We start from the raw sequence: 23030 nt of genomic DNA on the forward strand, positions 1-23030 counted from the left end.
CTCTGCTTTTAAAAGCAGGTACCCTCCTGTAATCCTTTGAAATTACAATCTTGAGATTACAATCCTTACAATCACCCTCCTCTAATCCTTTGAGACATCACCCATCCTCCACATTGCCCAAAGATAAATTGCTAGTACTTTTGAGATTGCTTTGGCTGCCTTCTTAAGTATTCTGTGGGGAATTTCATCAAGTTCTGCTAAAACGAATCTATCTTACCTACTCTTTAACTTGTGCTTTTGCAAGTCAGGCCAGCACTGAAGTTCCCGTGTTAGAATTAACTACATTTAATCTTTTTCTGAGGATGGCAGAGGCACAGAAAACTTCAGCAAGTGAAGTACTGACTACTCACTTTGAGCAAAGCCTTTTACCTGGAAGAAATTCAAACTCTATAAACTGAAAAAATAAGCTGCAGCAGACACAGGGATCACAAACCCCTCCACTGGCACACAATTTACAGGACGCTTGGCAACATCCAGTCTAACTTTTAACAATTTAGGACAGAGAATGGATGTAAATATGGTGCTGTTGGAGGAATTCAGACCAACAGAACACAATTACTCGGTTTAAGTAAAAACCAGTAACATCTTAGCTGTTGGAAAAGATGCCAGTGGCATTTGCAATGATCAGAAGGAGGGGTTAGGACATCAGGTTTTTAAAATGCTGCTTGTAGCTTGTCTCAAAGACTCCAGCTGGGCTTAGAAAAACCTGAGCTCAGTATTTCTGTAATGTGCTCTGCCTGACCCATGCCTTCTTCAGAGAGTTCTGGATTTAAGCCGTAAGTGAAGTTGGGCTAGCTGGAGTAAGTAAGGCTTAATGGATAGTGTAGTTGCATTAGACAAGTGTAGCTACTGCAGAAGCAGTTACCTATCTGTCAGCCAATGTGAATAATCACCTGGAAGTGAATTGCCTTGTTCAGTAACCATCTAAACATTGCAGCCAGGCCTCACAGTGACATTTCTAAGCTCCCTATGTCCCCTCCCAGGCCTGCTTACCATCCCCTCTGGAAACCAGGGTTTCTGTCTAGGCTGGAGGGGGCTCTTACCCAGGGATCTCTCCAACACCTTCCCATCACACAAGAGAACACAACCCTGGCTGCTGGCGACAATGGTTATGCTGAAAAGTTCTAACATAAGTGGAGAAGGACTTAGGCCTGACTAAAATCAAGGGCTACATCATGTACTCTTGAGACTGCAGAAGCACCTTCTGGTAGATTTAAACCAGTAGCAGGCACTAGCATCTCTATTTGAGCACCATGTCCAAGTGAACCTGGGCAGATTGACAGGCCTTAATACCCAGGCTTATCAAATGTATAGGAGGGGAGAAGCAGGTGCCTGTTATTTCCAGAAGTGTGTAATCAGGGTGTGAGAGGCTATGGCAGAGACCATGTATACAGTAAGATGAACGGATCTTTTTAATGAGACACAGAGCCATAATATGAGAAGTGTGCAGGGTTAGTTCAAATTTCAGTCTGCAGAGACTTGGGAAATGGTGCTGCGAGGATTTAAGCACCTACCTCTTTAGAGAATCCACTCCACAGGATCTTGTTTTCATTGATAAAGAGCCTCTCCCCTTTCTTGGCATAAACATTGTAGTGCCCAACCTCTTCAAAGACGACTGAACCATCTTCCGGAGAGAGGTGCCAATTGATTATTGAGTAATTCCCTACCAGGTCCCCAAATTCATCAAAATCCACTTGCTCCCCCATGTTATTGGTGAAATTTAAGTGTCGCAGATGCTTGAGCACCTAGAGAGAGATGAAGAAACATCATGAATGTTTGCCTGTCACAACTTTACCACAGCACACATCTGCTATGGGGACAGAACTGGAAATAATTACTTTACTACAGTTCTTAATCTCTTAAAAATTAATTAATTACAGTAGTAGCAGACTTCCTGTCATAGACATCACACACAGAGAGAGCCTGTACGAACCTTGTAGTCAGCACAAGGTATCATGGCCCTCAGGGTGGTTGGCACCCATCTGTAACACCAGTTGTTACCCCATCAGCCATTTAGCATTCCTCTTCAGTCCCTTTTGACACACCTCTGCAAACCCATCAGGCAGCTCTTCGTCAGGGGCAGAGAAGTGACAGCAGCCACGGAAGTGTTTCAGTCACCCATGCATCCTTCTCACCTTGCTCTTGTAACCTCTCTGCATAAATGCTCTCAGTTAGCATCGCACATCTCTGAATAATCCAACACTCAAAATGGGAATGCTTGAGAAACAATTCAAAATTGACTTTTCACTGAAATACTCCAAGCTCAATGCACTGCAGTAAAAAACCAACAAATCAAGCCGGAGAATTCATACCCCTTTTTCTTTGATCCTGACTCTTGGTTGTGGAGTTTCAAGTAATCACATTCTGCCTGTCCCCATGTGTTGACTCCTGTAGGTTTCACCTCATGCTTTAAACTGTCATATGCTGCAGACAGGCACGGTTAACCGCAGGGACAGCTGCAGCTGCAAAATTCATGATCTAGATAGCCTGACAGGTAGACCAAAGAAACTGCGGCATGAAGGAAAGCCTGTACTGGCTACTGCAATACAGTTCATCCATATATCTTCAGAAGTTAGTTGCTGGTTTATGCACTTTCAGATTTCCAGCCCTCCCTCTTCCCCCCCCCAGTCATCATTTAACAGCCATGGCAGGGGGTTGGAACTAGATGATCTTAAGGTCCTTTCCAACTCTAAATATTCTAGGATTCTGTGATTCTTACTTTCTCTGTAGAGGTCATCTATGGAAAGCTGAGGTGACTCTGGGGGCTGTCAGCTGTCCCTAGATCACTGAGGTATAGTTGCTGCTGTGATTCTAGCATTTGTGGCAGCTTGTAAGCCCAGTCTTCTCTCTCTCACCTGTGAGTGCCCAAACTTACAATCTTGGATGGTGACATATAAGAAAAAACACAATGAAATTAATTTGTCTAGGCAGGCAGAGCCCTCCTCACCCCACAGATATAGAACAGACAATATTGTTTTGATAAAGCCTTTCCACCTGGAAGCACAGGGACAGGGGAACAGGATCACTTCATTAATTCCCATCAGTTTTGCTAAATTGTCTCATTTTTCTCTGTTTTCTTTTGGGATCCTCCGATCTCAGGCTAAAATCTCCAGAGCTACTGACATACCCTCCTCTCACTGCCTATATCAATGTCAGCCTGACAGGGTCTGGAAAAATCACAGTATTACTAGGCAGGATGCGGCTGGCAGTGCCTTTTCAGCTTTGTGTGGTGCTGATGGAAGTATATCAAAATGTTGCTCCAGTATCCAGTCTTTGGATAATGGATGAGATGGTGGAGGCAGGATTTTTTTCTTTCTCATCCCGCTGCCCTCCTCTGTAGACCAGCTGCTCCGTAAGGTGCGCAGCTGAAGTGGTCTCACTTAAAAGCCAGGACCTGTCCCTTGAAGACCTCACCCTCTGATAGACATGGCAAAAGAAGGTGCTCTGGTCTGGCACTTTGCAGTGGAGAGTCAGGGCATTCCTGACCAAAGAGGTATTCCATACCACAGCACATCATGTCCAGGATGTAGAACTGGGGGCAGTTAGCTGGAAGGAGGAGATCACTGCTCGGGTCAGGCTGGGTATCAGTTGGCAGGTGGTGAGTGGTTGTATTCTCTTCTGTTGTTATTTCCCTTATTACTATTGATGGTAGCAGTAGTGATTTGTGTTATATCTCAGTTACTGGACTGTTCTTATCTCGACCTGTGGGAGTTGCAGTCTTCCGATTCTCCTCCCCATCCCTCCGGGAGCGGGTGGGGAGGAAGGGGGGGAGTGAGAGAGAGACTGCATGGTACTGAATTACTGGCTGGGCTTAAACCATGACACACCTAACACAGAGTGACACCTGCAGCTGTGACATCCAGATCAGGTTTGAATCGTTGAGCTGAATACCATGTTTCTCCTTACTCTAACTCCGTACTGCACTCTCATGCAGCACTGTAGCACTCTGCAGAACAACACTAGGATATGCTGACTGGGTATCACTTCTGGGTTGACTGTTACCTGTATAGACAGGAGGTGCAGGCTTTGCACTTCTTTTGATTACAGCTACTACACACATTAGGAGACAATCTTACAAGCGCCATATTGAAGATTCTCCAGTTTGAGTTTTGCCTCTCCTGGAAGGAGGCTGGCTGGTTTTATAGTCAGCAAGATCAACAGTGGGAAGTTCTGGGTTCCCTTGATGCACTATTTTTTTTTTTTTTCACAGCATTCATCTCAATAGTCTATTCCTTTGCTTTTCCCTATAGTCTTTTCTTATTCCTAACATCAGGCTGCTTGGAAAGTGATATATACCCCTAGCTCCTGGCAGGGTTTTGTAGGATTAGTTTAGCAGCATGTTTCCCCACCTACACCTGAAGATTCAGGTTACAAACCATTTCATGTATGGGCTGATATCTCTTATCTGGCAGGTAAATATTCATATAAAAACACTGATCTGCATTTAATGTTGTTTTTCCTCAGGCACAGAATAGCAGCCTCAGCTATGCAGCCATAACTAGGGAGGAGCAGAGCCCGGTGTATCAGTTCATGCAGGAAAGACCCATGTCCTATTTAAAATACCAAATGGAGGGGCAACAGAATAACAGGGGTAACAAAACCTTGCTTCTCTTTCCAGGAAATACCAAAGCTTGCCTTCAAGTCTAAATTTCTGAAGAGCAGCTTGTGAAATGGTAACTGAACAACTACTAGGACATGCTCCTTGTTTAGATGGTAAGAAAATCCCAGGATGATATCTGTGTACTACACAAGTTGTGCTTTTAGCAGGATGAAAATACAGTTTAAACAGCCAAGGAATACAGAAGCACTAAACTTTAAAAGAGGAAGTTGTAGACTGAGTAACTACAGCACTCTTTTACAGGCAGCAGTCTATCAATAATTAGCTAAAGGCTTTACAGTTAAGAATGTGTCACTGTGTTTTGTAACTAAAAATAGAAACATAAACACCCAGGGCCCAATGCACGAAGACTTAAAAGACCCTGTTTCTGTGAGGGCAAGAGCATGTGTCAGAGATGCATGTGTCATATTCTGGAACCAAAAGTTTATGAAAGAAGTGTTGACCTCATGCCTTGAATGCACCATCAGTAGCTGGTGGAAGCTTGCAGGGACAGCATTGTGCAAGCTGCTGTCTTCAGATGGAATTTTTCCTTCTTTCCCCCCCCCCCCCCCCCCCGTCACAGGCTTCAGGTTGAATTGCAATGATTTTTCATTAAAACACCTATTATCAGAAAGGACTGGCAAGCTGCCCTGTAGTTCACCCTCCCATTATTCCTGGTAAGGCCATTCCCAGCATCATAGCACCCCCATGCTTTATCCAGGCTTGACATTCTGGGTCATGTGCTTTTCACTCTTAGGGAAGGATCATAAATACAGCTGTATTAGGGCAGACTGGCAGCCCATCTCCCGGGACCTGCTTCTGACTGTGGCCAACAGCAAATACCAACACAAGGGTAGAAGGGGATGTGATAATTCCCCAGAATACTCTCACATTTTGCAGCTCAGTTACTTCCTAGGCTAAAGGTCTTTGTACCTGGTAACCTGTGGTGGATTTTTCTACCAAGACAAGTGCAAACTTTTCAAATCCACAGCCTCTGACAGCAAGGAGACCTTACATTTGATGAGAAAAGCACCTTTTCTTGCCTGTTGGAACAGAGTAGCTACAAATGTCTTTTGATGACCTTCATGCTTATGTTGGAAAAGACTTGCTAGTCATGTTTTCCATGTCTCTCAGGACTTTAGAAGCCTTTGTAAGATCTCTCTTCAGCGACCTCTTTCCCAGGCTGATGAGCCCTACCTATCTGACTTAGCTGCTTCTTGTACACAAGCTGTTCCATGGACCCATCTCCAAACTTTCCCAGTTTGGAAGTTTCTCTTTCATCCGTTCTGAGACCTGAACACGATATTGAAGTGAGATGCACCAAGGGTTAATAAAGTGGCCCCAGGACACTCTGTTTACCTCCCTGTCCCTTTTCCAGTGTGACTGTTCTTAACAGTACCTTTGCTTCTTTAATTACTACTTAAGACCTGAGGAGTTCACCCAAGGACCTGTTCAAGCTTGAAGATCACATCTGTGATTAGTTAGAACTCACCACTTATTTTTATCCTCTGCTGACTTTCAACCAACTATTCATCCATGTGAGGACTGAATTTGATAACAGGCTACCAGAAACCTTTTAGAAGCCTCAGCATTCTCCATGAGCTCCCTTATCCATATACATCCCAATGCCTTCAAACAGCTTCAGGAAAGGCACAGTTTCTCTTTGCAAAAGTCATCAAGTCCTCAGTATATTCTGTTTTTCCTTCCTGATATATATATGTATTATTTTCTTTACTAATGTTTCTAATAATGGGCTCATCAGGCTCTGCTAGTTCCTTGGATCTCCTCCAGGACCCTTTTACGAAATTGATGTTACATGTGTCAACTTTCTAGGCCTCAGGACCTAAGACTGTTTCAAGTGACAGGTTGAGCACCATAGCCAGCACTTCAGCTGCTTCATCTGTGAGCTACTTCATCTGTGAGCTCTGGCAGAGCTCTCAGGTGAGCATCATTCACTTGCACTGAAGTATTAAGGTTCATTTCACTCTTGTGTCCCATGGCTTCTTCAACAGTCACTTCAGACAGAACCTCTACAAGTCCCTCATGAATGAACAAATGCAGGAACTTTCTCAAGTTCATCTATAAAAAGCACACTTTTCTTCTGTCACGGCCTCACCTTGTCTTTTGCAGTGATAATCTATGGCTCAACAGACAGTCTTACTGCTGAAGTGTTTAAATAAGGATTTATGAGCTTTTTCCCATTTACAGTCTGTTCCTCATTTGTTTTTTGACCTGCCTTATTTTATTTTCGCATTTAACCTGCCAGAGTTTATGATCTTTCCTGTTTTACTCACTGGACATAACTCAGCTATTTGAAGGACGCTGTCTCACTTTCAATAAACACCACTCAATACCTTTGTTTTGCCTTGCCAGCTCCCTTAGCTTTTCTTCACCTCTTTGTGATCTGCAGTAGACACTTTATGTCACTAGTATTAGGGTTACTTTATGTCACTAGTATTAAGGCCAGTGGCAGGCAAAAAACCCCACTTAAATTGTGAACATTGTCAGGCAGCAGATAATTGTGTGTGTGCTGTGTGTAACCTGAACTATTACACTCTGGAGCACAAGCTAGCTGCAAGCAGTATGTACTAGCTGTACATTTTGATAGCAGCTGGACTAACCAAAAGTGGCATGTCCCAGACCCTCCAATTAGTAAGAAGATGTGAGACAGAACCACCAGTTAAGAGGCCCATTGCAACCAAAACCGAGGGCTCAGGGCTAGAAAGAAGACAAGATCATATCTGGATGAGAAACACCGGAAGTGGGGAAAGATCCTGGAGGAGGAGATGTGTGGAGACAAATGTTGGCGGATGCCCAGATACCGACAAGGGTTTAATATCATTTGTGCTTTCTTCTGCAGTTTCTTTCTAATGGGTTTCCTCACTAGGCCAAATGGTCCTGCAAGGGAAGTGACCCTGGGCACATTATAGGTGTCTGTCCCCATAAAAGACAAAGGATTCCCCTTCTCTTGATGCTTTTCCCACACTGAGTTTTAATTTCTGCCCACCTAGCTATATCCAGGCCTGTAAAACAGGTCCTGACCAATGACTACCAAATGTTTTTCTCTTTGCTTTGACAGAGTGCCCATGCTGAAAGCAGTGAACAATTCCACTTCATGGCTCAGTGTGAAGATGAGAAGCTGGCAACTACACTGAAGATGCCACATCCTCCTTTTCATTCTGAATTGCTGAGGGCCCGTTCTCCACTCTTGTTCTGGATTCCTAATCAAGCACCTGGAGAAGACACTTTCATGATGCTGAAAGAGGTGTAAGGACTTGAGAGCTCAGCTATCATGTTAGCCCAGTAGTCATGGCATACAGGATTTGGTTTCTGCCAGTGGCCAAGTATCAGGAGAAAATATGCCCATGGCAATTCTGAAAGAGTCACTTGTAAAATGCTTTAAGAGAAATGTGCCCTGAACCAATAGTTTGGTTTTTTTTTTCTTTCTTCCTTGTTTCCATCTATCTATATGTCAATCTTTATTTACATGCTAGCAAAGCTCTAATTTTTACTGTCTATATACATGTTTAATTTCTGCTACATTCTCTACTTTGGGTTATCTTGTCCTGCCTGTTTTCTTTATGTAGGGCCAACTCTTAGGCTCTCTCAAAGGCAATGCTGTCATCACACTATTGACCAGTTCTGATGCAAGGGACCTGAGCAGGCAGAAAGGTGCTGGACTTAGCCCCTAGAGCCAGTAATACCTGTTTCCAGAAGTCTGGAAATAATAACACTAGTCTTCACCTACTGTACGAGGACTGCACTGTACTCCAGGAGTGAAACTCTCAGGTTGGTAACAGTGCAGATGAACAAAGGGAGATGAACTCTGGAAGAAGGGCTGGTATCAAGAGGTCGACATAGATAGTCAGAGATTCATTGACAATACTGCAAAAGAATTCTGGCAAGATGGGGTGGACATCCCAGCTCTGATGAAATGCTAGGTCAGCCAGTGACTTGAAAAACAGGGTGAAAGAAAGAGCTTAGTTCAAGACACAAGAATACAAAGGCTGAGAATAACTCAAGAACATTCAAAGTTGTTATGCTTTGATAAGAACTGAGCAACATCCTGGTAAAGCTAGGTATGTCAACGGACAGCATGACCGAAGGATAGATGGGTACGACTAATACAATGTGCAGTATGTTGGAAGTAGTAATTTAAGCTATTGATTACTTTTATTGGAAACTAAATTAATTAACCACTCAAGACAAAGACCTGTTGATTGTAGGCAGTTCAGTAAAAACACTGTGCATTATGCAGTTGAAAGAGCGAACAAAATAGTGGGATATGAAAGTAAGAAAGAAAATGACAGTGAAAATATAGTGCCAGTATGTACATCAATAGTACAGTTTCCCCTGGAAAACGCAGTAAATTCTAGTCACTTGATCAGAAAAGAACAAAGTTAAAGGGAGATTAGAGAGGTCCAGAGGTGGCCATTATAGACAGTTTGACTTCCATTTGAAGGGAAATGAAGTGTGGAATTACTTAACTGCTTACGACTCGTGTAGTTATTTGTGGGAAAGAGGTGACATTCTCACAGAGGCAGACCCCCATCCCTGCAAAGCCGAGTGACTATTCAGGTCTCTAGAGAAGTTCAGGACATCAAGCTGCCATGACAGTATGTGCTTGATAAGCATATTCTAACTGATAATCGGTTTGGTTCTGCTTCCATCAGGGGTATGAGATCCCTAGTCAGCTGAGAGATGGATCTCTCTCCCTGTTCAACTAACCAGTGCCCTCTGCTCAAGGCAGGGCAGCAGTGGTGCTGACATGGGTAACCATGCATACATTTGTTTTTGCTTTGTGAGAGAAGCAGGCCCTCCACAGAAACGTGCAGGAACTGGGAGAGGAAGGAACTTGGATGAGCTGTGTTGGAAATACCTCACTTGCTCAGCAGAGGTGCTTGGTGCTTCCTTTGTCTCATGCTGTGCTGTGAGTGCCTGTAAAACAATGAAGCCTAAAGTTTCCTAGAACAAGGGAATTCCTCCAGTCTCAGTAAAGCCTCACTGTTACCCAGTATGTTCATCAACAATACTCTCGTAGGAAATACAAAGGTGTTGCTGGGAAAATATGCAGAAAATATATGGATTAAGGTAAAGGTAAATAATGATCAGACAAAGCGTCTCCCCCAGATCACTCTCAAACATGTGTTCTATACAGTGAATTTTACACTTATTCATCAAGGCATAAGAAATTCAAGCCACAGGCACAGAAAGGGTACCATGTCCTGCGAAGTATTACTGGCAGCTTAATGTAACCCTTCCATGCATGCTGTGGCAAAAGCAAGTCTAATGTAACTTGTGCACATATAAATAAGAAAGTAAGAAGAGTATGTAAAGGTGGGATCTTTTTTTCCACTGTCTGGCTGTGCTGAGGCTGTTAAAGCAATACTGAACATGTGCCAAAAAGGGTAAGTGGACAAGATACAGAAATAAAGCAGAAAACATATTTCATGACTAAAAACCCCATTCTGTTTACATTATCAAGATAAGACCAAGGAATAATTTGATCCAGTTGCATAAATACCATATGGAGAAAAATTATGAGTACTTCATCTGGACTGTTAAGTCTAATAAAGCAAGGCCAAGTAATGACCAATGGAACTAAAGGTCAGTTAAATCCCAACTAGAAATAAGACACAATGTGTGACAAGAGGTGGGACCTGGCATGGATCATACTAGTAAAAGAGGTCTACTAGTCAGTATGACTTTGGGGAAAATAAGTCTTGCTAAACACAGGTTTGACTGGCAAACATGGCCCTTCAGAAGTTAAATACTTAGGCTTTACAACCAATCTGAAGCATCCCTTATCTGGATCAAGATTATGTTCCTGAACATGGCATAAATTCACATTTTTTATTACACAAAGGTTTTCAAACTGCATGATCATTTGGGAAGTGGATCCAATTGAACATTCTTCAGGTTTTATTAAGGTTTTGTGGAGAGAGATGGTCTGTGGACAGACAAAGGCAACACTACAGGTACAGGAAGAGCTAACTGTCAGTGCTGTTAGATGGTATTTTGTACTCCGTTTGCTACTGTCTTTACCTACATCCATGGTATGAAAGAACCATTATGGCCAACTACTCTAGTCTTGATGCTATAATTTCACTGTTTTTCAAATTCCATTGTAACAAATATAATATGGAGAAATCCATTGGGTGCAATGGCCCAGGGCGCTGTGTGTACTAATGGTGAATACTGCTCAATAACTGCTATGGTGAATTACCGAAAAACTTGAGATAGGGCTCTTTCTATTCATTTAAGTCTAAATTTAATGCTAAATAATACAGAATTAATTGTCCAATTATTAAAGCTAATAATAGAGCCAATGGCTCAGTGTTTTCAAGTAGTATAATTCACATATAATATCTTGTATAATCAAAAACTGATGGAAATGTCTTTTCTGGGAGTTGTTTAATGCTACCTCTACCCAGCTTTTCAGAGAATGAATCTGTATACGAGTCTCTCTGCACCCATTTGATGTTGCTTTCTTGTAACAGCCCTTTATGGATCAATGTCCCAATAAGGTCTGAAACTGCATCTTGCAGCGAACACTGCCGATATTTATTTGCTGATATCGTGCCTTTCTCTAAGAGAGAAGGAAGTCATAGCTTTTCACTGTAAATTCATTTCTATTTGGAACTATAGGATGAATTATTTCAATGCCTGGGTAAGCTGCCTCTCTGTTAGAATGAGAACCAACTAACACTGCGTACTTGGTGTCATTTCTTTTAATGAAACGATGGCCATACATCAAACCTAAGCTCAATGGTTATTATAGTCTATGTAAGAACTGCTATCCATTAAAACGGTAAATAAAAATAGAGTCCTAAAGTTTCCTATAGTCACATTGAGTTGACTGAACTCATGCAACTATTTCAGGCATTTAGAACGGGCACCTCTTGCAAACACAGACATGGGTCCCATCAATGGCCATCTAAAGTCCCAGTGGATTCACTGTTACTGTGTTTGGACACATGATACACTTGGCTACTAGCTTAAAACTGTTTTTTTTCCTATTTCCTTTATCAATATAGGTCTTGGCCAACAAAAAAAATCTCATGTCAAGGCTTTAATTTCTACAGTTCCTAAATAACCTTAACGTAATTCCTCCTAGAAACAGAGGTAACAATTCTTTCTAAGCAAGGTGTTGCTTCTGGTCCAGCAGGGAGATCACTCTTAATTCTACAAGGCAAAAGGGTCCTATGTATGTCAGGAAAGGCAATTTGTTCTCCTCCCTCCAAACTTGGCCCTCTGTGTGGAGCAACACCAGTCCTTCGTAGTGCATGAAAGTGCACTTTGGGATTAAAACTATGTGGCTGGTCAATAAAGCATCTGTGCAGATGACTGACCGCCCATGAAGAAAAGAAATAATAAACTATGCTATGATTATCATGCCTTTGAACTTAGCTTCAACACTACCTTGGGATAAATGGAAATCAGCCAAGTCAGAGGAATGATTATAACATGAAACTGAATTTTCTATAAATCCATTTGTTTCCTCACCTCACTTTCTGAGTGCCTTTCAGGGGACTTTCAAGGAGCACTTTGTCATCAGCTCCATTTGTCAGTAGCATCAGAAAAGTAATTCTTAGAAGAAACTTTACATCCTTTTGTGTAAGAAAGACATACTGTGTCATAGTAAAAGATACTAATGTCTTGGTAATTCAAATGCTAAATATCCAAAGTCACTACAGACAGAGACATTGTATGAACATCTCATGGAGCCTTCCCTAAAATTCCCAGGTCCAATACAGGCTGCAAAACTGACTTCTTTCCCCCATGACAAAGGTACAAATAAGATTCATAAATATTAGAAAATGCTTCCTTTCAAATACAGCACATAAGTGAGTATATTAAAAATTACTTTTATAAAAAATTCAACATGTTTGGGGGTGGGCAGGAATCCTGTGGGGTTTTTTGTCATCAGGCAGCATGTACTACCCTGATTCAGAAGAATCTCAGCCGTGCCTTCTGAAGTAATTAATAACCACACATAGAGGCTGTGTATTTGCTGTATGCAGCTCACTCACCCTTCTCCTAGCAAGAAGGGTGATGGCTTCCCTGTGTATTCTCTACTGGAGACATTACAGGCCTGACACCCTCCCTCTCCTGCCCTTAGTAAGGTCCAGTTAAGTGTTGGTTTTTTCATTACCCAGACATTTGAATAATACTCCATTTATTGTCTGTTTACCTGAAGAGCTCACAAGCCATGTTCTTCACTGACAGCAAGTTGTTATTTCCAAACTGATGAATAAATGATCATCTGTTATTGACCTTGTGGGGAAATGGCTGTGTTTGTTCTATTGACCCACACATTTCTTCGTGTGGTTCAAGCTGTCTGCCTCTCAATTCAGACTCCTGTGACAAAGGCACCCTCGTCAAATCATAGAATCATAGAGTAGCTTGAGTTGGAACGGACCTTCAAAGGTCATCTAGTCCAACCCCCTTGCAATGAGCAGGGAAAATGCTTACTTTCTCTTAACAAATATATCTCCAGTGCATTTGTAAGGCAGACTAGGTGAGGTTTTGCAGTTGATATTCAGCACTTGCGACTAATTTTCACACCAGCCTCAGTTAATACCTATTCTGAGAGTGTTTCATTCTCTATACCACAAAGCACCTGCTTTCCATGCACCATTTTAATTGTTCAGACAGGCCCATGTAGTTCAACAGACACAAAATTGATTAGATAACCCATTAGGCTCAAAGGTCTGGAGAGATGTGTGTCATCTAAGGCATCATTCACTCCTTTAAAGCCTTGCAGAATCAATTTCCAGCCAGACAGACATACCTAAATGTAAAATTGAAGAAGGTACCAATCCATTTTTACCTTTTTGTAACACAGATCACCAGTGCAGAGGAAGGAACTCTTGGCTGGAAGGTGCATGGGTGCAATAAACTTTAGGTGTTGCTAGGTGAAGCCAATTTGTGTTTGCTTTGATTTTGTTGAACAGCATATGGCAGCTTTTCACAAAGGCTGAGGTCAATCAGATCTCTAGGCTCAGCATAATTTACAGGAGCACATCTTTAACCTGGTAATCATTAGGACAGCTCATTTTTCAGCCTGTGCAGCATGCTTTGCCTTGATGCCTAGAAGAGCTACCTCATTGTTCACTCATGAACCTGCCAAAGTTCACAGCTTGCAGCATAACCACAAGCTGCAACTCTTCTGGGAATCCACCTAAGGATGCTCTGCTCTGTGACCCTGTGACTGCACAACTTTTGCCTTCTCAAATCCACAGGAGCCTCTCTTCCCCATTTAGTCGCCATACTCTTAATGTGAGCCAGAAAAAAAGGCCCATCAGCCGCTTGCTGGCAATTGTCACACAGCCAAATGAATGGGCAGAAACACTGTGTCTGAAGAAAAGGCAGGGTTTTCCTCCTTTCACACAGAAAGAATATGAACTAGTAAATATTTCCAACCCCGACCATTCTGTGATTCTGTGATTTGCTCCAGATTAGGATTCCCTACAGCTTTCCCCTATTTTTTTTCTGCAGGTCTACCCAGTGTTTGAAATAAGAGGGAGACACCCGAGAGGCTCCTGCAAATGCCTCAAAGGGTTATAAGTCTTTGCACAGACAGGAACTGAAAAAGACCAGATGGACGTGCTGTCAGAAGTGACTATGGAAATAGCCACATGAACAAAGACCAAGAAAATGAAGGAATTTGAAGGCACTGGGTAATCTGATCAAGGAAGATACTAAGAAAAAAAAGGGCTTCAAAAGCTGTTTGAGCTGGTGTGGAAAAATAGGCCAAGGATGCAGGGAATTCTGAGAAAGAGGCAGCATCAGTGCAGAAGTCTTGAGTCCGTGTCCCAGCTCTTGCCTCACCTTCCCACTGCTTTTATGTAGCTTAAGGGAAAGTGTGTATTTGGGGAGGCCAGTTCATGAACCAGAGCAACACATAGAATTAACTCTACCCAATACAGTTGCTTAAAAGCATTCACAGCCCACCACCAGAAGAGAATGGGCATCTGACAATCAGAGGTGATGGAGTCTTTTAAGAGGATTCTTTCTGTTTTACTATTTGCTGTCCTGCGCTTTAAACCTCGGTGCTTTTAAAATTTTGCCTTTTCCAAATGTGACAAATTTGGTGATACATTTCCTTCTAGAGTGCTCCTCACCTTGTGGTTTCCTGAACAAAACACTGCAAAAAGAAGTAATTAATCTAACCTTGACCAATACTTTGCAGGACGCAGCAAAGGCACGTGCAGATAATACTATCTGCCCTTTGAAAGCCTCTTGCAAAGGTGTGAACCTGGATTACTTTCTGTTCTGCAGCAGGGTAGGTTCTTAAAGCTGTCATGTTTTAAGGCACACGCGTTGCTCGCAATAAGGGCAGCACACACATCCTATTAAAGTCTGCATTTTCTGTAGAGTACAGAAGTACCGGTTTTCCCATTTTTGGGATAGAGGATGGAACCTTGTGGGCAGCTCTGCACATGGAGTGAGCCACACGGCTCCTGTCTGAAACCTTCCCTGCCTATTCACCAGCTCTGCCTGTGCCCGCATCTCCACATGTGCTGTGGTAGCCTGTGAGCTCAGGATTACCAGTCCCATCTCTGGTGGGGAAGCCCACTGCCAGCTTTACAGGCAAACAAAGCAATGCCTTTGGGTCTGTGGATAGGGTCTGTCATCACAAACCACCCACTCGGGGGGGTAAAAGCACAGAAGCCCAGCCTGGTTTGGGTTGGAAAAGAGCTTAAGATCATCTGTTCCCAACCCAGTGCCATGGGCATGGACATCTTCCATTAGACCAGCTTGATCCAAGCCCTGTTCAACCTGGCCTTGAATGCTGCCAGGGATGGGGCAGCCACAGCTTCTCTGGGCAACCTGTGCCAGCGCCTCACAACTTTTAGTGGTGAAATGAGCAAGCAGCTTCTTAAACAAGGAGTGGTAAATAAGTAGAGAAGAAAGTTATTAGTATTTGATACTTCAGCTTGGAAGACACAGAACAATCCCATGCTGAAACATACTTAGAGATTTCTTAAACTGTAAATGGCAAATTCTTAATAGAAGAACAATACTCAATTTAACAAACTCACAGTAACCCTGTGCTAGGCTTCCTGCTGTCCAGTTCAAATGAACTGATCACTTAGGTAAAAATGGTATTTTTCTATACAGACCCACACAAGTATCCTCCACAAATTATATAAAGCAGCTCCTCCAAACGGTTTGTGTTACAAGGACATAAAATTAACAATTAGCAGGCAATGAATAAATAACAAGTCACATATGTTAATGGGATAACACCACTGAAAGGCAACAAAACTAAATGGTACCTAATTAAATTGTGGACCGCACCATTTGTCTTTCCCAGCCACCAACCCTGCTGGCAAGGGCTGCTCAGTACAGGATCAGGATATTCCAGCCATGAGTTCACCAGGTTTGCTTTATCTGTCCCCCACGCCACCTGGGCAGTAATTGCAGACAGTATTAGTGGCTGCTGCCTCTAGTCTCAGGTGTGGATGCTCCCTAACACTGTCCTTGCTCTTCCAAGTCACCTTCTATCCAGCTGATTGTGAGAAGAGGGAGCTGGTGTTGACCGCCAGCAGAAGCACTACTGAAAATGAGACTGACTTCAGCAGAGAGATTTTCTTCTTTCTGGTTGTCATACACTGTAGGATGCTCGTTTGTGAGGTGAATTCATTAACCTCATGGCTGGGAAAAGCTTCCTGAGGGTAATGAGCCGCAATGCCTGATATGAAGTAGGTGTGCACACAGATTTGGCATTTACCTGCTATTCATGTGTTTGATTTTTAAATGAAGTGAAAAAAACGCACAAATATTGAATCTGCTTGACAGCCAGCACCATGTAATGGTAGTCATTTCAGGTATAGCCTATTCCTTTGTAGCACCCACTGCTCCTGCCCAGTCGTGTTATCCCCCACATACTCTTTCTTGATGCTGATTCCATTCTTTAAGGCAAGTATGCATACCCAAAAGCCTAGATGACCAGGATGCTTTACACGTTGGTACAGCCATCCTTCAGCAACACTGAAATTAAAGGACATTCTTCCTGTTTGTAGAATCCTCAACAAACACCACATTACCTTACTTAGCTGTGGTATGAATATCCTGCTTTACTTTCCAAGCTGACAAGGCATAAAGGAACAAATTACAAATACGTTTATTCTGGATCATTTTTACCAGCATAGTCAAAGCTAAACCTGCCTGTGACTTGCCCACTTCTGCCAGAGTGCTCCTGAGAAGCAAAATAGCTGTGAAAGACACAAACCTCAGAAAAAGCCAGCAATCACCGATTTCCCCTAAATCATGCTGAAACCCTGAACTCATCAACTCTGACTAAAGTGGCTTTGGTAAACCCAAAATGGGTACCTAGAGCAATGCAGGTTTCCCATAAATGCCAAGACAAAGCCCTGACTGATGTTTTGAGTTGAGTGAGACTAGACAGGAATCAAACTGCAGTTCCCACTGCAAATGTTCACCCAATACCTGCAAAGTTTATGTCAGAGATAGCCTTAGTTTTGGTTAGATTATCCCAAACAGAGGAAATTATTCATGCACATGGGGATGTGATTCACATCCGTCAATATTCACCCATAATGTTCTGATTTCATGCATATTTGGGCCTAAGTCTTCAGTGATGACCAGAATGGGGCAAATGGGATTTTGTACCAGTCTGGCATATCTTCATTTGATAGCCTTACAAGCTAATTATCTGATGTAAGAATGCAGCAGATACTAAAAACACATACTGAATATCACATCGGATAACACAATCAAACATATGCTAAGGTACAGAGTATTCATAAAGGATGCCAGAATACTATCCATCTTCTGGTGGGCAGCACACATTGAATGAACGGATAAATGTGACTAAGTTGTTAGTATCATTTTATCAGTTCATAAGTATCACTGCCAAATCAAAGCATCTATCTATTATTTGCCCAGTAGGCACACATTATTTAACCTGCTTTATTTTGATCCTATATAAGCTTAAAACTGTGGAAAAAAATACAGCCTGTATAGAAAATTGCTGTGGGATTGTAAAATATACAGCTTGCAGAAGAAAATGAACTCTAAAAACTGTTTTCCTTGTTTAGATGCTCTCTCCAGGCCCTCTTGTTTATGTAAGGCTCAATATATGATCAAGTTACTTTGCATCAGGCAGGCTGTGGTGATTGTCTGTGGGTGCACTTTTGGACCATAGGAAATGCAAGAAGATTTAACTTAGATTAAGTCCCTTTTGTTGCAGGCAAACCTAACACAACCTACCTTACCTTCCTTGTGGGGTGGGAGTATCTGCCTAACTCACACACAGTGATATCCTATGTCCCAGGAGCCTTATGCTGTGTCTGAGGACTGTGAAAGGCATCTGGGACAGCTTGTCTTTTTTTCTGCAAGTGTATGGCACAGGCACACAAATGAAAGACTTACCTGCCATGCCTCAACCTTCTTAATGTCTGCACAGGATCCATTCGTGAAGAGTCCTTTCCCAGGGGTACAGGTATATATATCCTGCAAGGCGTGGGCAATAGAATATACCGCCAAATACACATTATAGGATATCCGCAAGTGCGTGTAGTCCATGTACGGTGTCTCCACACTGGTGATGTTTTCATCCCCTGTGCATGGAGGTCGGAAGGCAGCTGTTCCATTTCCAGCTCCCAGTCCCTCTTCATGGCTCTTGTGGAAGGAAGTTGAAGATGGAGAACTTTTGGAGCCATCAGGCAGATAGCAGTTAAATGTCTCCTCCCAAAACTCCTTGGCAAAGCCATTGTTGGTGGACTTCTTGGGATGTACCTTTTGCAGGAACTCACGAAAACCTGGAATCTGTCCTGCCTTCAGTGCAAACCCGATGGTGCTGCCAATGACACGGAAGAACTCCGGCATGGCTATCAGGGAAGAGCTGGCCCAGGCCTCACTTGCCAGCCAGATCTTGCCGGTGATGTTTCGCCTGACAATCTCTTTGATGAGAGGCTCCAGGTCTGGGCCACTGGAGAAAACAACGATCACCCTGGCTGTGGAGTTCTGGATGACCTCCACCACCTGCTGGATTTCCTCCTCATCTGAGTACTGGGAGATGAGCTCGCTAAAATCAATGCAGATATCCCTCTCCTCCGCCTCCTCCCGAAACTTTTCAATCCCTGGTCTGCCATAGTCATCATCAGCTGCAATTGTGCCCACCCAGTTCCAGCGAAAGTACTCAATGATGTCTGCCATTGCTGTGGCCTGATGCTCATCATTGGGGATTGTGCGGAGGAAGGACTTGAACTGGTTCTTATTGCTCAGGAGACGACTGGATGAGGCATAGCTGACCTGTGAGGGCACAGTAAACAAGGAAAACACACCATGAAGAGAACTGCCTGGGAATAAATTGCCTACATTTATCTAGCATCACTGTCAACCTGTGTAACCTTGGATGGGATGAAGAGAGAGCTGAGCACCACACTGGCAGCCATGTACTCTTAGCCTGCGGGTGCACAGGATCCACTCTGAGAGTCTATGTGTTGTAGCCGGCCATCTTACAGAGGCACACATACAGATGTAGCTGCTCAGACCAAGATGCTGGAGCAAGCTCATGTCCACCTATAAGATCAAGGACTTGAAGGAGAGAGTCAGTGACTATAGATTGGAGGAGTAGCAAAGAGGTGAGCCACCTCACTGCACTTTCTTCCAAATCCACATACAAGAAGAATGTATCTTTTAGATAAATGAGAGCAATACAGATAATTCAGACAAAATGCAGGCTTCCTCTGGCATGAATGTGACATGAGACAGCAGGCTGGTATTGCCATCCTGAACCTGCTCTGTCTGTCTCTCCTTGCCTCTGTCTCCATCCTTGAACAGGCTTCATCCAGCACTCTATGCATGTTATATACAATCTCTGCTAGCTGAAGTAAGAAGAATGTGTTGTATATCTGTCACCCTGACCCTGCAGAGTGTTATGGTCAATGTGGTCAATACTACCTTAGCAGTATTTCCAGACTGCTGGCCAGAATCAGCAAAGAAGCCAACAGGCATTCCATCCTCCATAAACCACCACTTTTTACAGTTAAAATGGGACTTTATTTCCTTTTCTAAAGCTATTTAAAAATCATTTTTTCTTTTCCTAATCAGAACAAGGGCCATATGCTTTTAACATAGAATTTGGATTTTCTACAAATAGGAAGAAAGCCACAAAACCCAGGAAAGAATAGTTTAAAGATGTGGAGAACTTTTAAATCTCACTTATCTTTGCATTTTGAGATTGGCATCTGAACTCTTTAAGACTGACTCTCATTTGTAAAGGTCTTCTACAAGCAGTTCATTTTGTACAAAGCGGAAATTTACAGAAAACCTTATCTCCTCCTTAAATGCTGGCATTTAATGTTTCTGCAAGAAGGCAGAAAAGGAGGTGTCCTTGCAGTTTCAAGGGCCACAGGAATACTCCTTTCACAAAGCTACACTCTCCCCTGAACAGGCTCCTGCTCAGTGCTACTCTCATCTCCTAGAACCTATTGCCATGAGGTAGAGGCAAGGTACCACACTCCTGCATGTGCTGCAAGGGTACACTGAGGGGAGATACTGAGAAACGGAAGTCCTAACGTTTTCAGTTTCTATGTCAACGGAATGAGTAATGAGCTCTACATTAATTGTAAAATATACCTCCAACTTGTACTGAAACACAGGGTCTATTAAGGATGGATTTACTAATGGCCTTGCTATAAATGGCAGTGATAATGTGTATTCTAATGCTGCCCAACAACTCGCAGTTTAAAAGCCTGCTTTCAGTTGTCATGCTTAACCACCTGGCTGAGATTTTGTTCCAGAGCTGAACCTCCTGACACCTACCCCTTTCTGCAACCTCTAAATACAGCTCCTGCTTTGTAGCACAAACACCCTTCAAAGGGAAAATCTGAGAACTGCAGACATCTCTTATGCTCAGTTCAACCTACCAGCCCTTCTCGGCTGCCCTTGTCTACCTGATAATGTGATGTGTAAATTAACAATGCCCCTTATATGCCATTATGGTATTTATTACAGATAATGTAATAATGTAGCCACTTTCCAACACTACGCCTGGAAATACCTAGGTAGCACATACTGATCTTGGCTTAAACCATTCTTTTACTCTGCTCAAAGACCAAATGTGCATTTTTTCAGCCTCCTGCGAGGGAGTCAGACTGATAAGATTAAGTAGACAAGAGATATTACTGTGCACTAGGCAGTCAGGAATTCTTCCTTCTTCATTTGTCGTGCAGATGAGAATTGGAGCCCTGCCTGAAGTAAAGATGTATCATCTCGGGATAGACAGTATTGTGTGACACAGTCTTGTTATAAGATGTGAGCTCTGGCACCTGTCTTCATTTTTGAAGAGGAACTGGAAGTATTAGACTATGCAAGGCAGCACATAAATGGATAAGGCAAAGCATTTTTTCCACAGTTGTCTTTGGAAGAGCAACAACAGTAAGCTATAATATGCTGGCCTCACACTTATGGTCTTGACAGAGCAACAAGCTTGTTAAATAAAAGGATGGGACCATGGATACTAGCACTGGCCTCAGCAGAGGCAGCATACAGCAGGAAGGATGCTGTGACATGGGATCTGATATAACTACACCACCATATAGATGACCCCAGGACAAGAAGGGGCATATACATGTGGGTATATACAAGAAGGGGCATATACATTTCACAAACCGTTTTTTTGGAGGCCCTAGGGCAAAACAAAGGCATGTTAGCCCAGAAGAAACCTTCACAGTACTGATCAGCACAAGCAAATACCTGAATAACCAAAGATGCTGAGATACCTATGAGTAGCTGGCAGCGACTGAGTTCTGCCTTACGGGGGCTCTGTGGGCATGACTAGACAGTGCCCATGGTGAAGTAACATGACAACTAACCTGTCAAGGCTGGCAACTGCCAGTGACTGACCTAAAATACCCATGTTCACAGACTAAACCACTCCAAAGGACTCTAGTCCTCTTAGACTAATTTGGCTGAATGTTGTTATTGGCTGCTTGCTAACCTTTGTGTTTTGGGGACTGCAAATAGCTAGCAAGATGTATTTCCACTGTAAGAACCCCCCACATTTTGTATTGTTTTTCTCCTTGAGGTTCTATGGGAAATGGCAAAGATGAAACAACCTTTGTTTAGTCTCTGCAGAACAGAGACGTAGGCCACTTCTGTAACCTAAACAAGAGAGGTGAATGCGTACCTGAGGTATATAAAAGAGTCCCAGCAGATTGGCCACAGCGGTAGAGATGCCAGAGCCGGTTGCCCCCACGACTGCAATGGTGGAAGGGATATGTTCCGAGCAGTTGCAGAATTCGTCCAGGTTCAAGGAGTCTATTTTGTTCTGGGCCACAAAACTCAGTGTGGCCTCCAGGGCTTTAGAGACTGTATTGCAAGTGTCAAATATCCTGTATCCCAGGGTCATGTTGGGAAGGAGAGTCGGACTACTGTTTATTTCTTCTATGGCAAAGATCATAGCCTGAAGCCAACGGAAGCCTCGGAAATTATACCTGGGGGAGCAAAAATAACATGAAATAGAGTGAGAAGGAGAGAAGCAGAGGAGACCAGGACTGAGACAAAAGACACAAAAGCCATTTTTGCCATTTCTTGCATCCTACTAGATTTGGAAGGTTTTGATTTTGTCTCTAGTGGTTACAGAAGAGCGTGCATATGCCGCAAAGTTTTGTGTGGTTTTTGACTTTTCAGTTTGGGAGCTCACTTCAGAGGTCATGTGGATGGGATTTCTAAGTCCACTAAAGTCTGAGAAAGTTGAACAAGAACATTGTCTGAGGGTTGGTTCTGGCCTGTCCCTTCTGCTCAGGACCCTAACCTGGGTCTAGTGATTTCTAAGCAAATGCTCTGATACAAAGCTACACCTACCAGGTTTCTTTCCAGGCTCCTCTGACATGTTTCTGAATGCAGATGGCAGTGTGTGCTAAGCCTGTGCTGAGCGTGATGCTGCCAGGCACTTGGGCTCAGGGGTACTCAGTGTGTCAGCTCCTCATGGCTTTAGGCAGGCAAAGCAAGCTGAGACACGGCACTAGCATGCCACTGGAGCTCTGCTCACGGAAATTGGGCCTCACATCACACACTTCATGTTGTGAAGAGAGAGCACAGTCAACCCGTTTATACCTGAGAACACAGATGTGCTATAAATGGAAATCCAGGTTGTTAATTAGTTACTTCAGTGCTTTCATTAAAGGAATGACTTTTCTCACTATTAGAGTGCTCTCATACATTTGCTTTAGACATGAGCTCAGAAGATGCCCTAAGAGATGACCTGTAAAACACCTGTCTTTTTTGAAGCCTTCTCCAATGGAGAAAACGGAGAAGCTGAGTTTTCTGACTGCCTCTCAGCAGTGCATGGAGCTAACCCAGAGCTGCAGACTGGTGGCAAGTGTGCTGCAGGACCTGGGAGTCCTTGTTCAGAGCATCGCAAGGACTGGCAGTGAAAGAAGCTGGTGCAGGG

At 43.1% G+C, this 23030-nt stretch overlaps 1 protein-coding gene across 1 annotated transcript in view; it reads right to left on the reverse strand.

The window, feature by feature from the left end:
- The window catches only part of CASR (calcium sensing receptor), a 38292-nt gene that overhangs the window by 7795 nt on the left and 7467 nt on the right, over positions 1-23030 (reverse strand). Inside the window, exons 2-4 of the mRNA XM_057415962.1 lie at positions 21765-22071; positions 18002-18883; positions 1515-1745 (exon numbers count right to left, since the gene is read on the reverse strand). Coding sequence (XP_057271945.1) covers positions 1515-1745; positions 18002-18883; positions 21765-22071 — 1420 coding nt within the window. The remainder of the gene's footprint in view (positions 1-1514; positions 1746-18001; positions 18884-21764; positions 22072-23030) is intronic.

This window comes from Pezoporus wallicus, unplaced genomic scaffold (genome assembly GCF_028554395.1).
Source record: "Pezoporus wallicus isolate ANWC-B61680 ecotype Strahan unplaced genomic scaffold, APGP_CSIRO_Pwel_v1 contig_6814, whole genome shotgun sequence".
NCBI classification, from domain to species: domain Eukaryota; kingdom Metazoa; phylum Chordata; class Aves; order Psittaciformes; family Psittacidae; genus Pezoporus; species Pezoporus wallicus.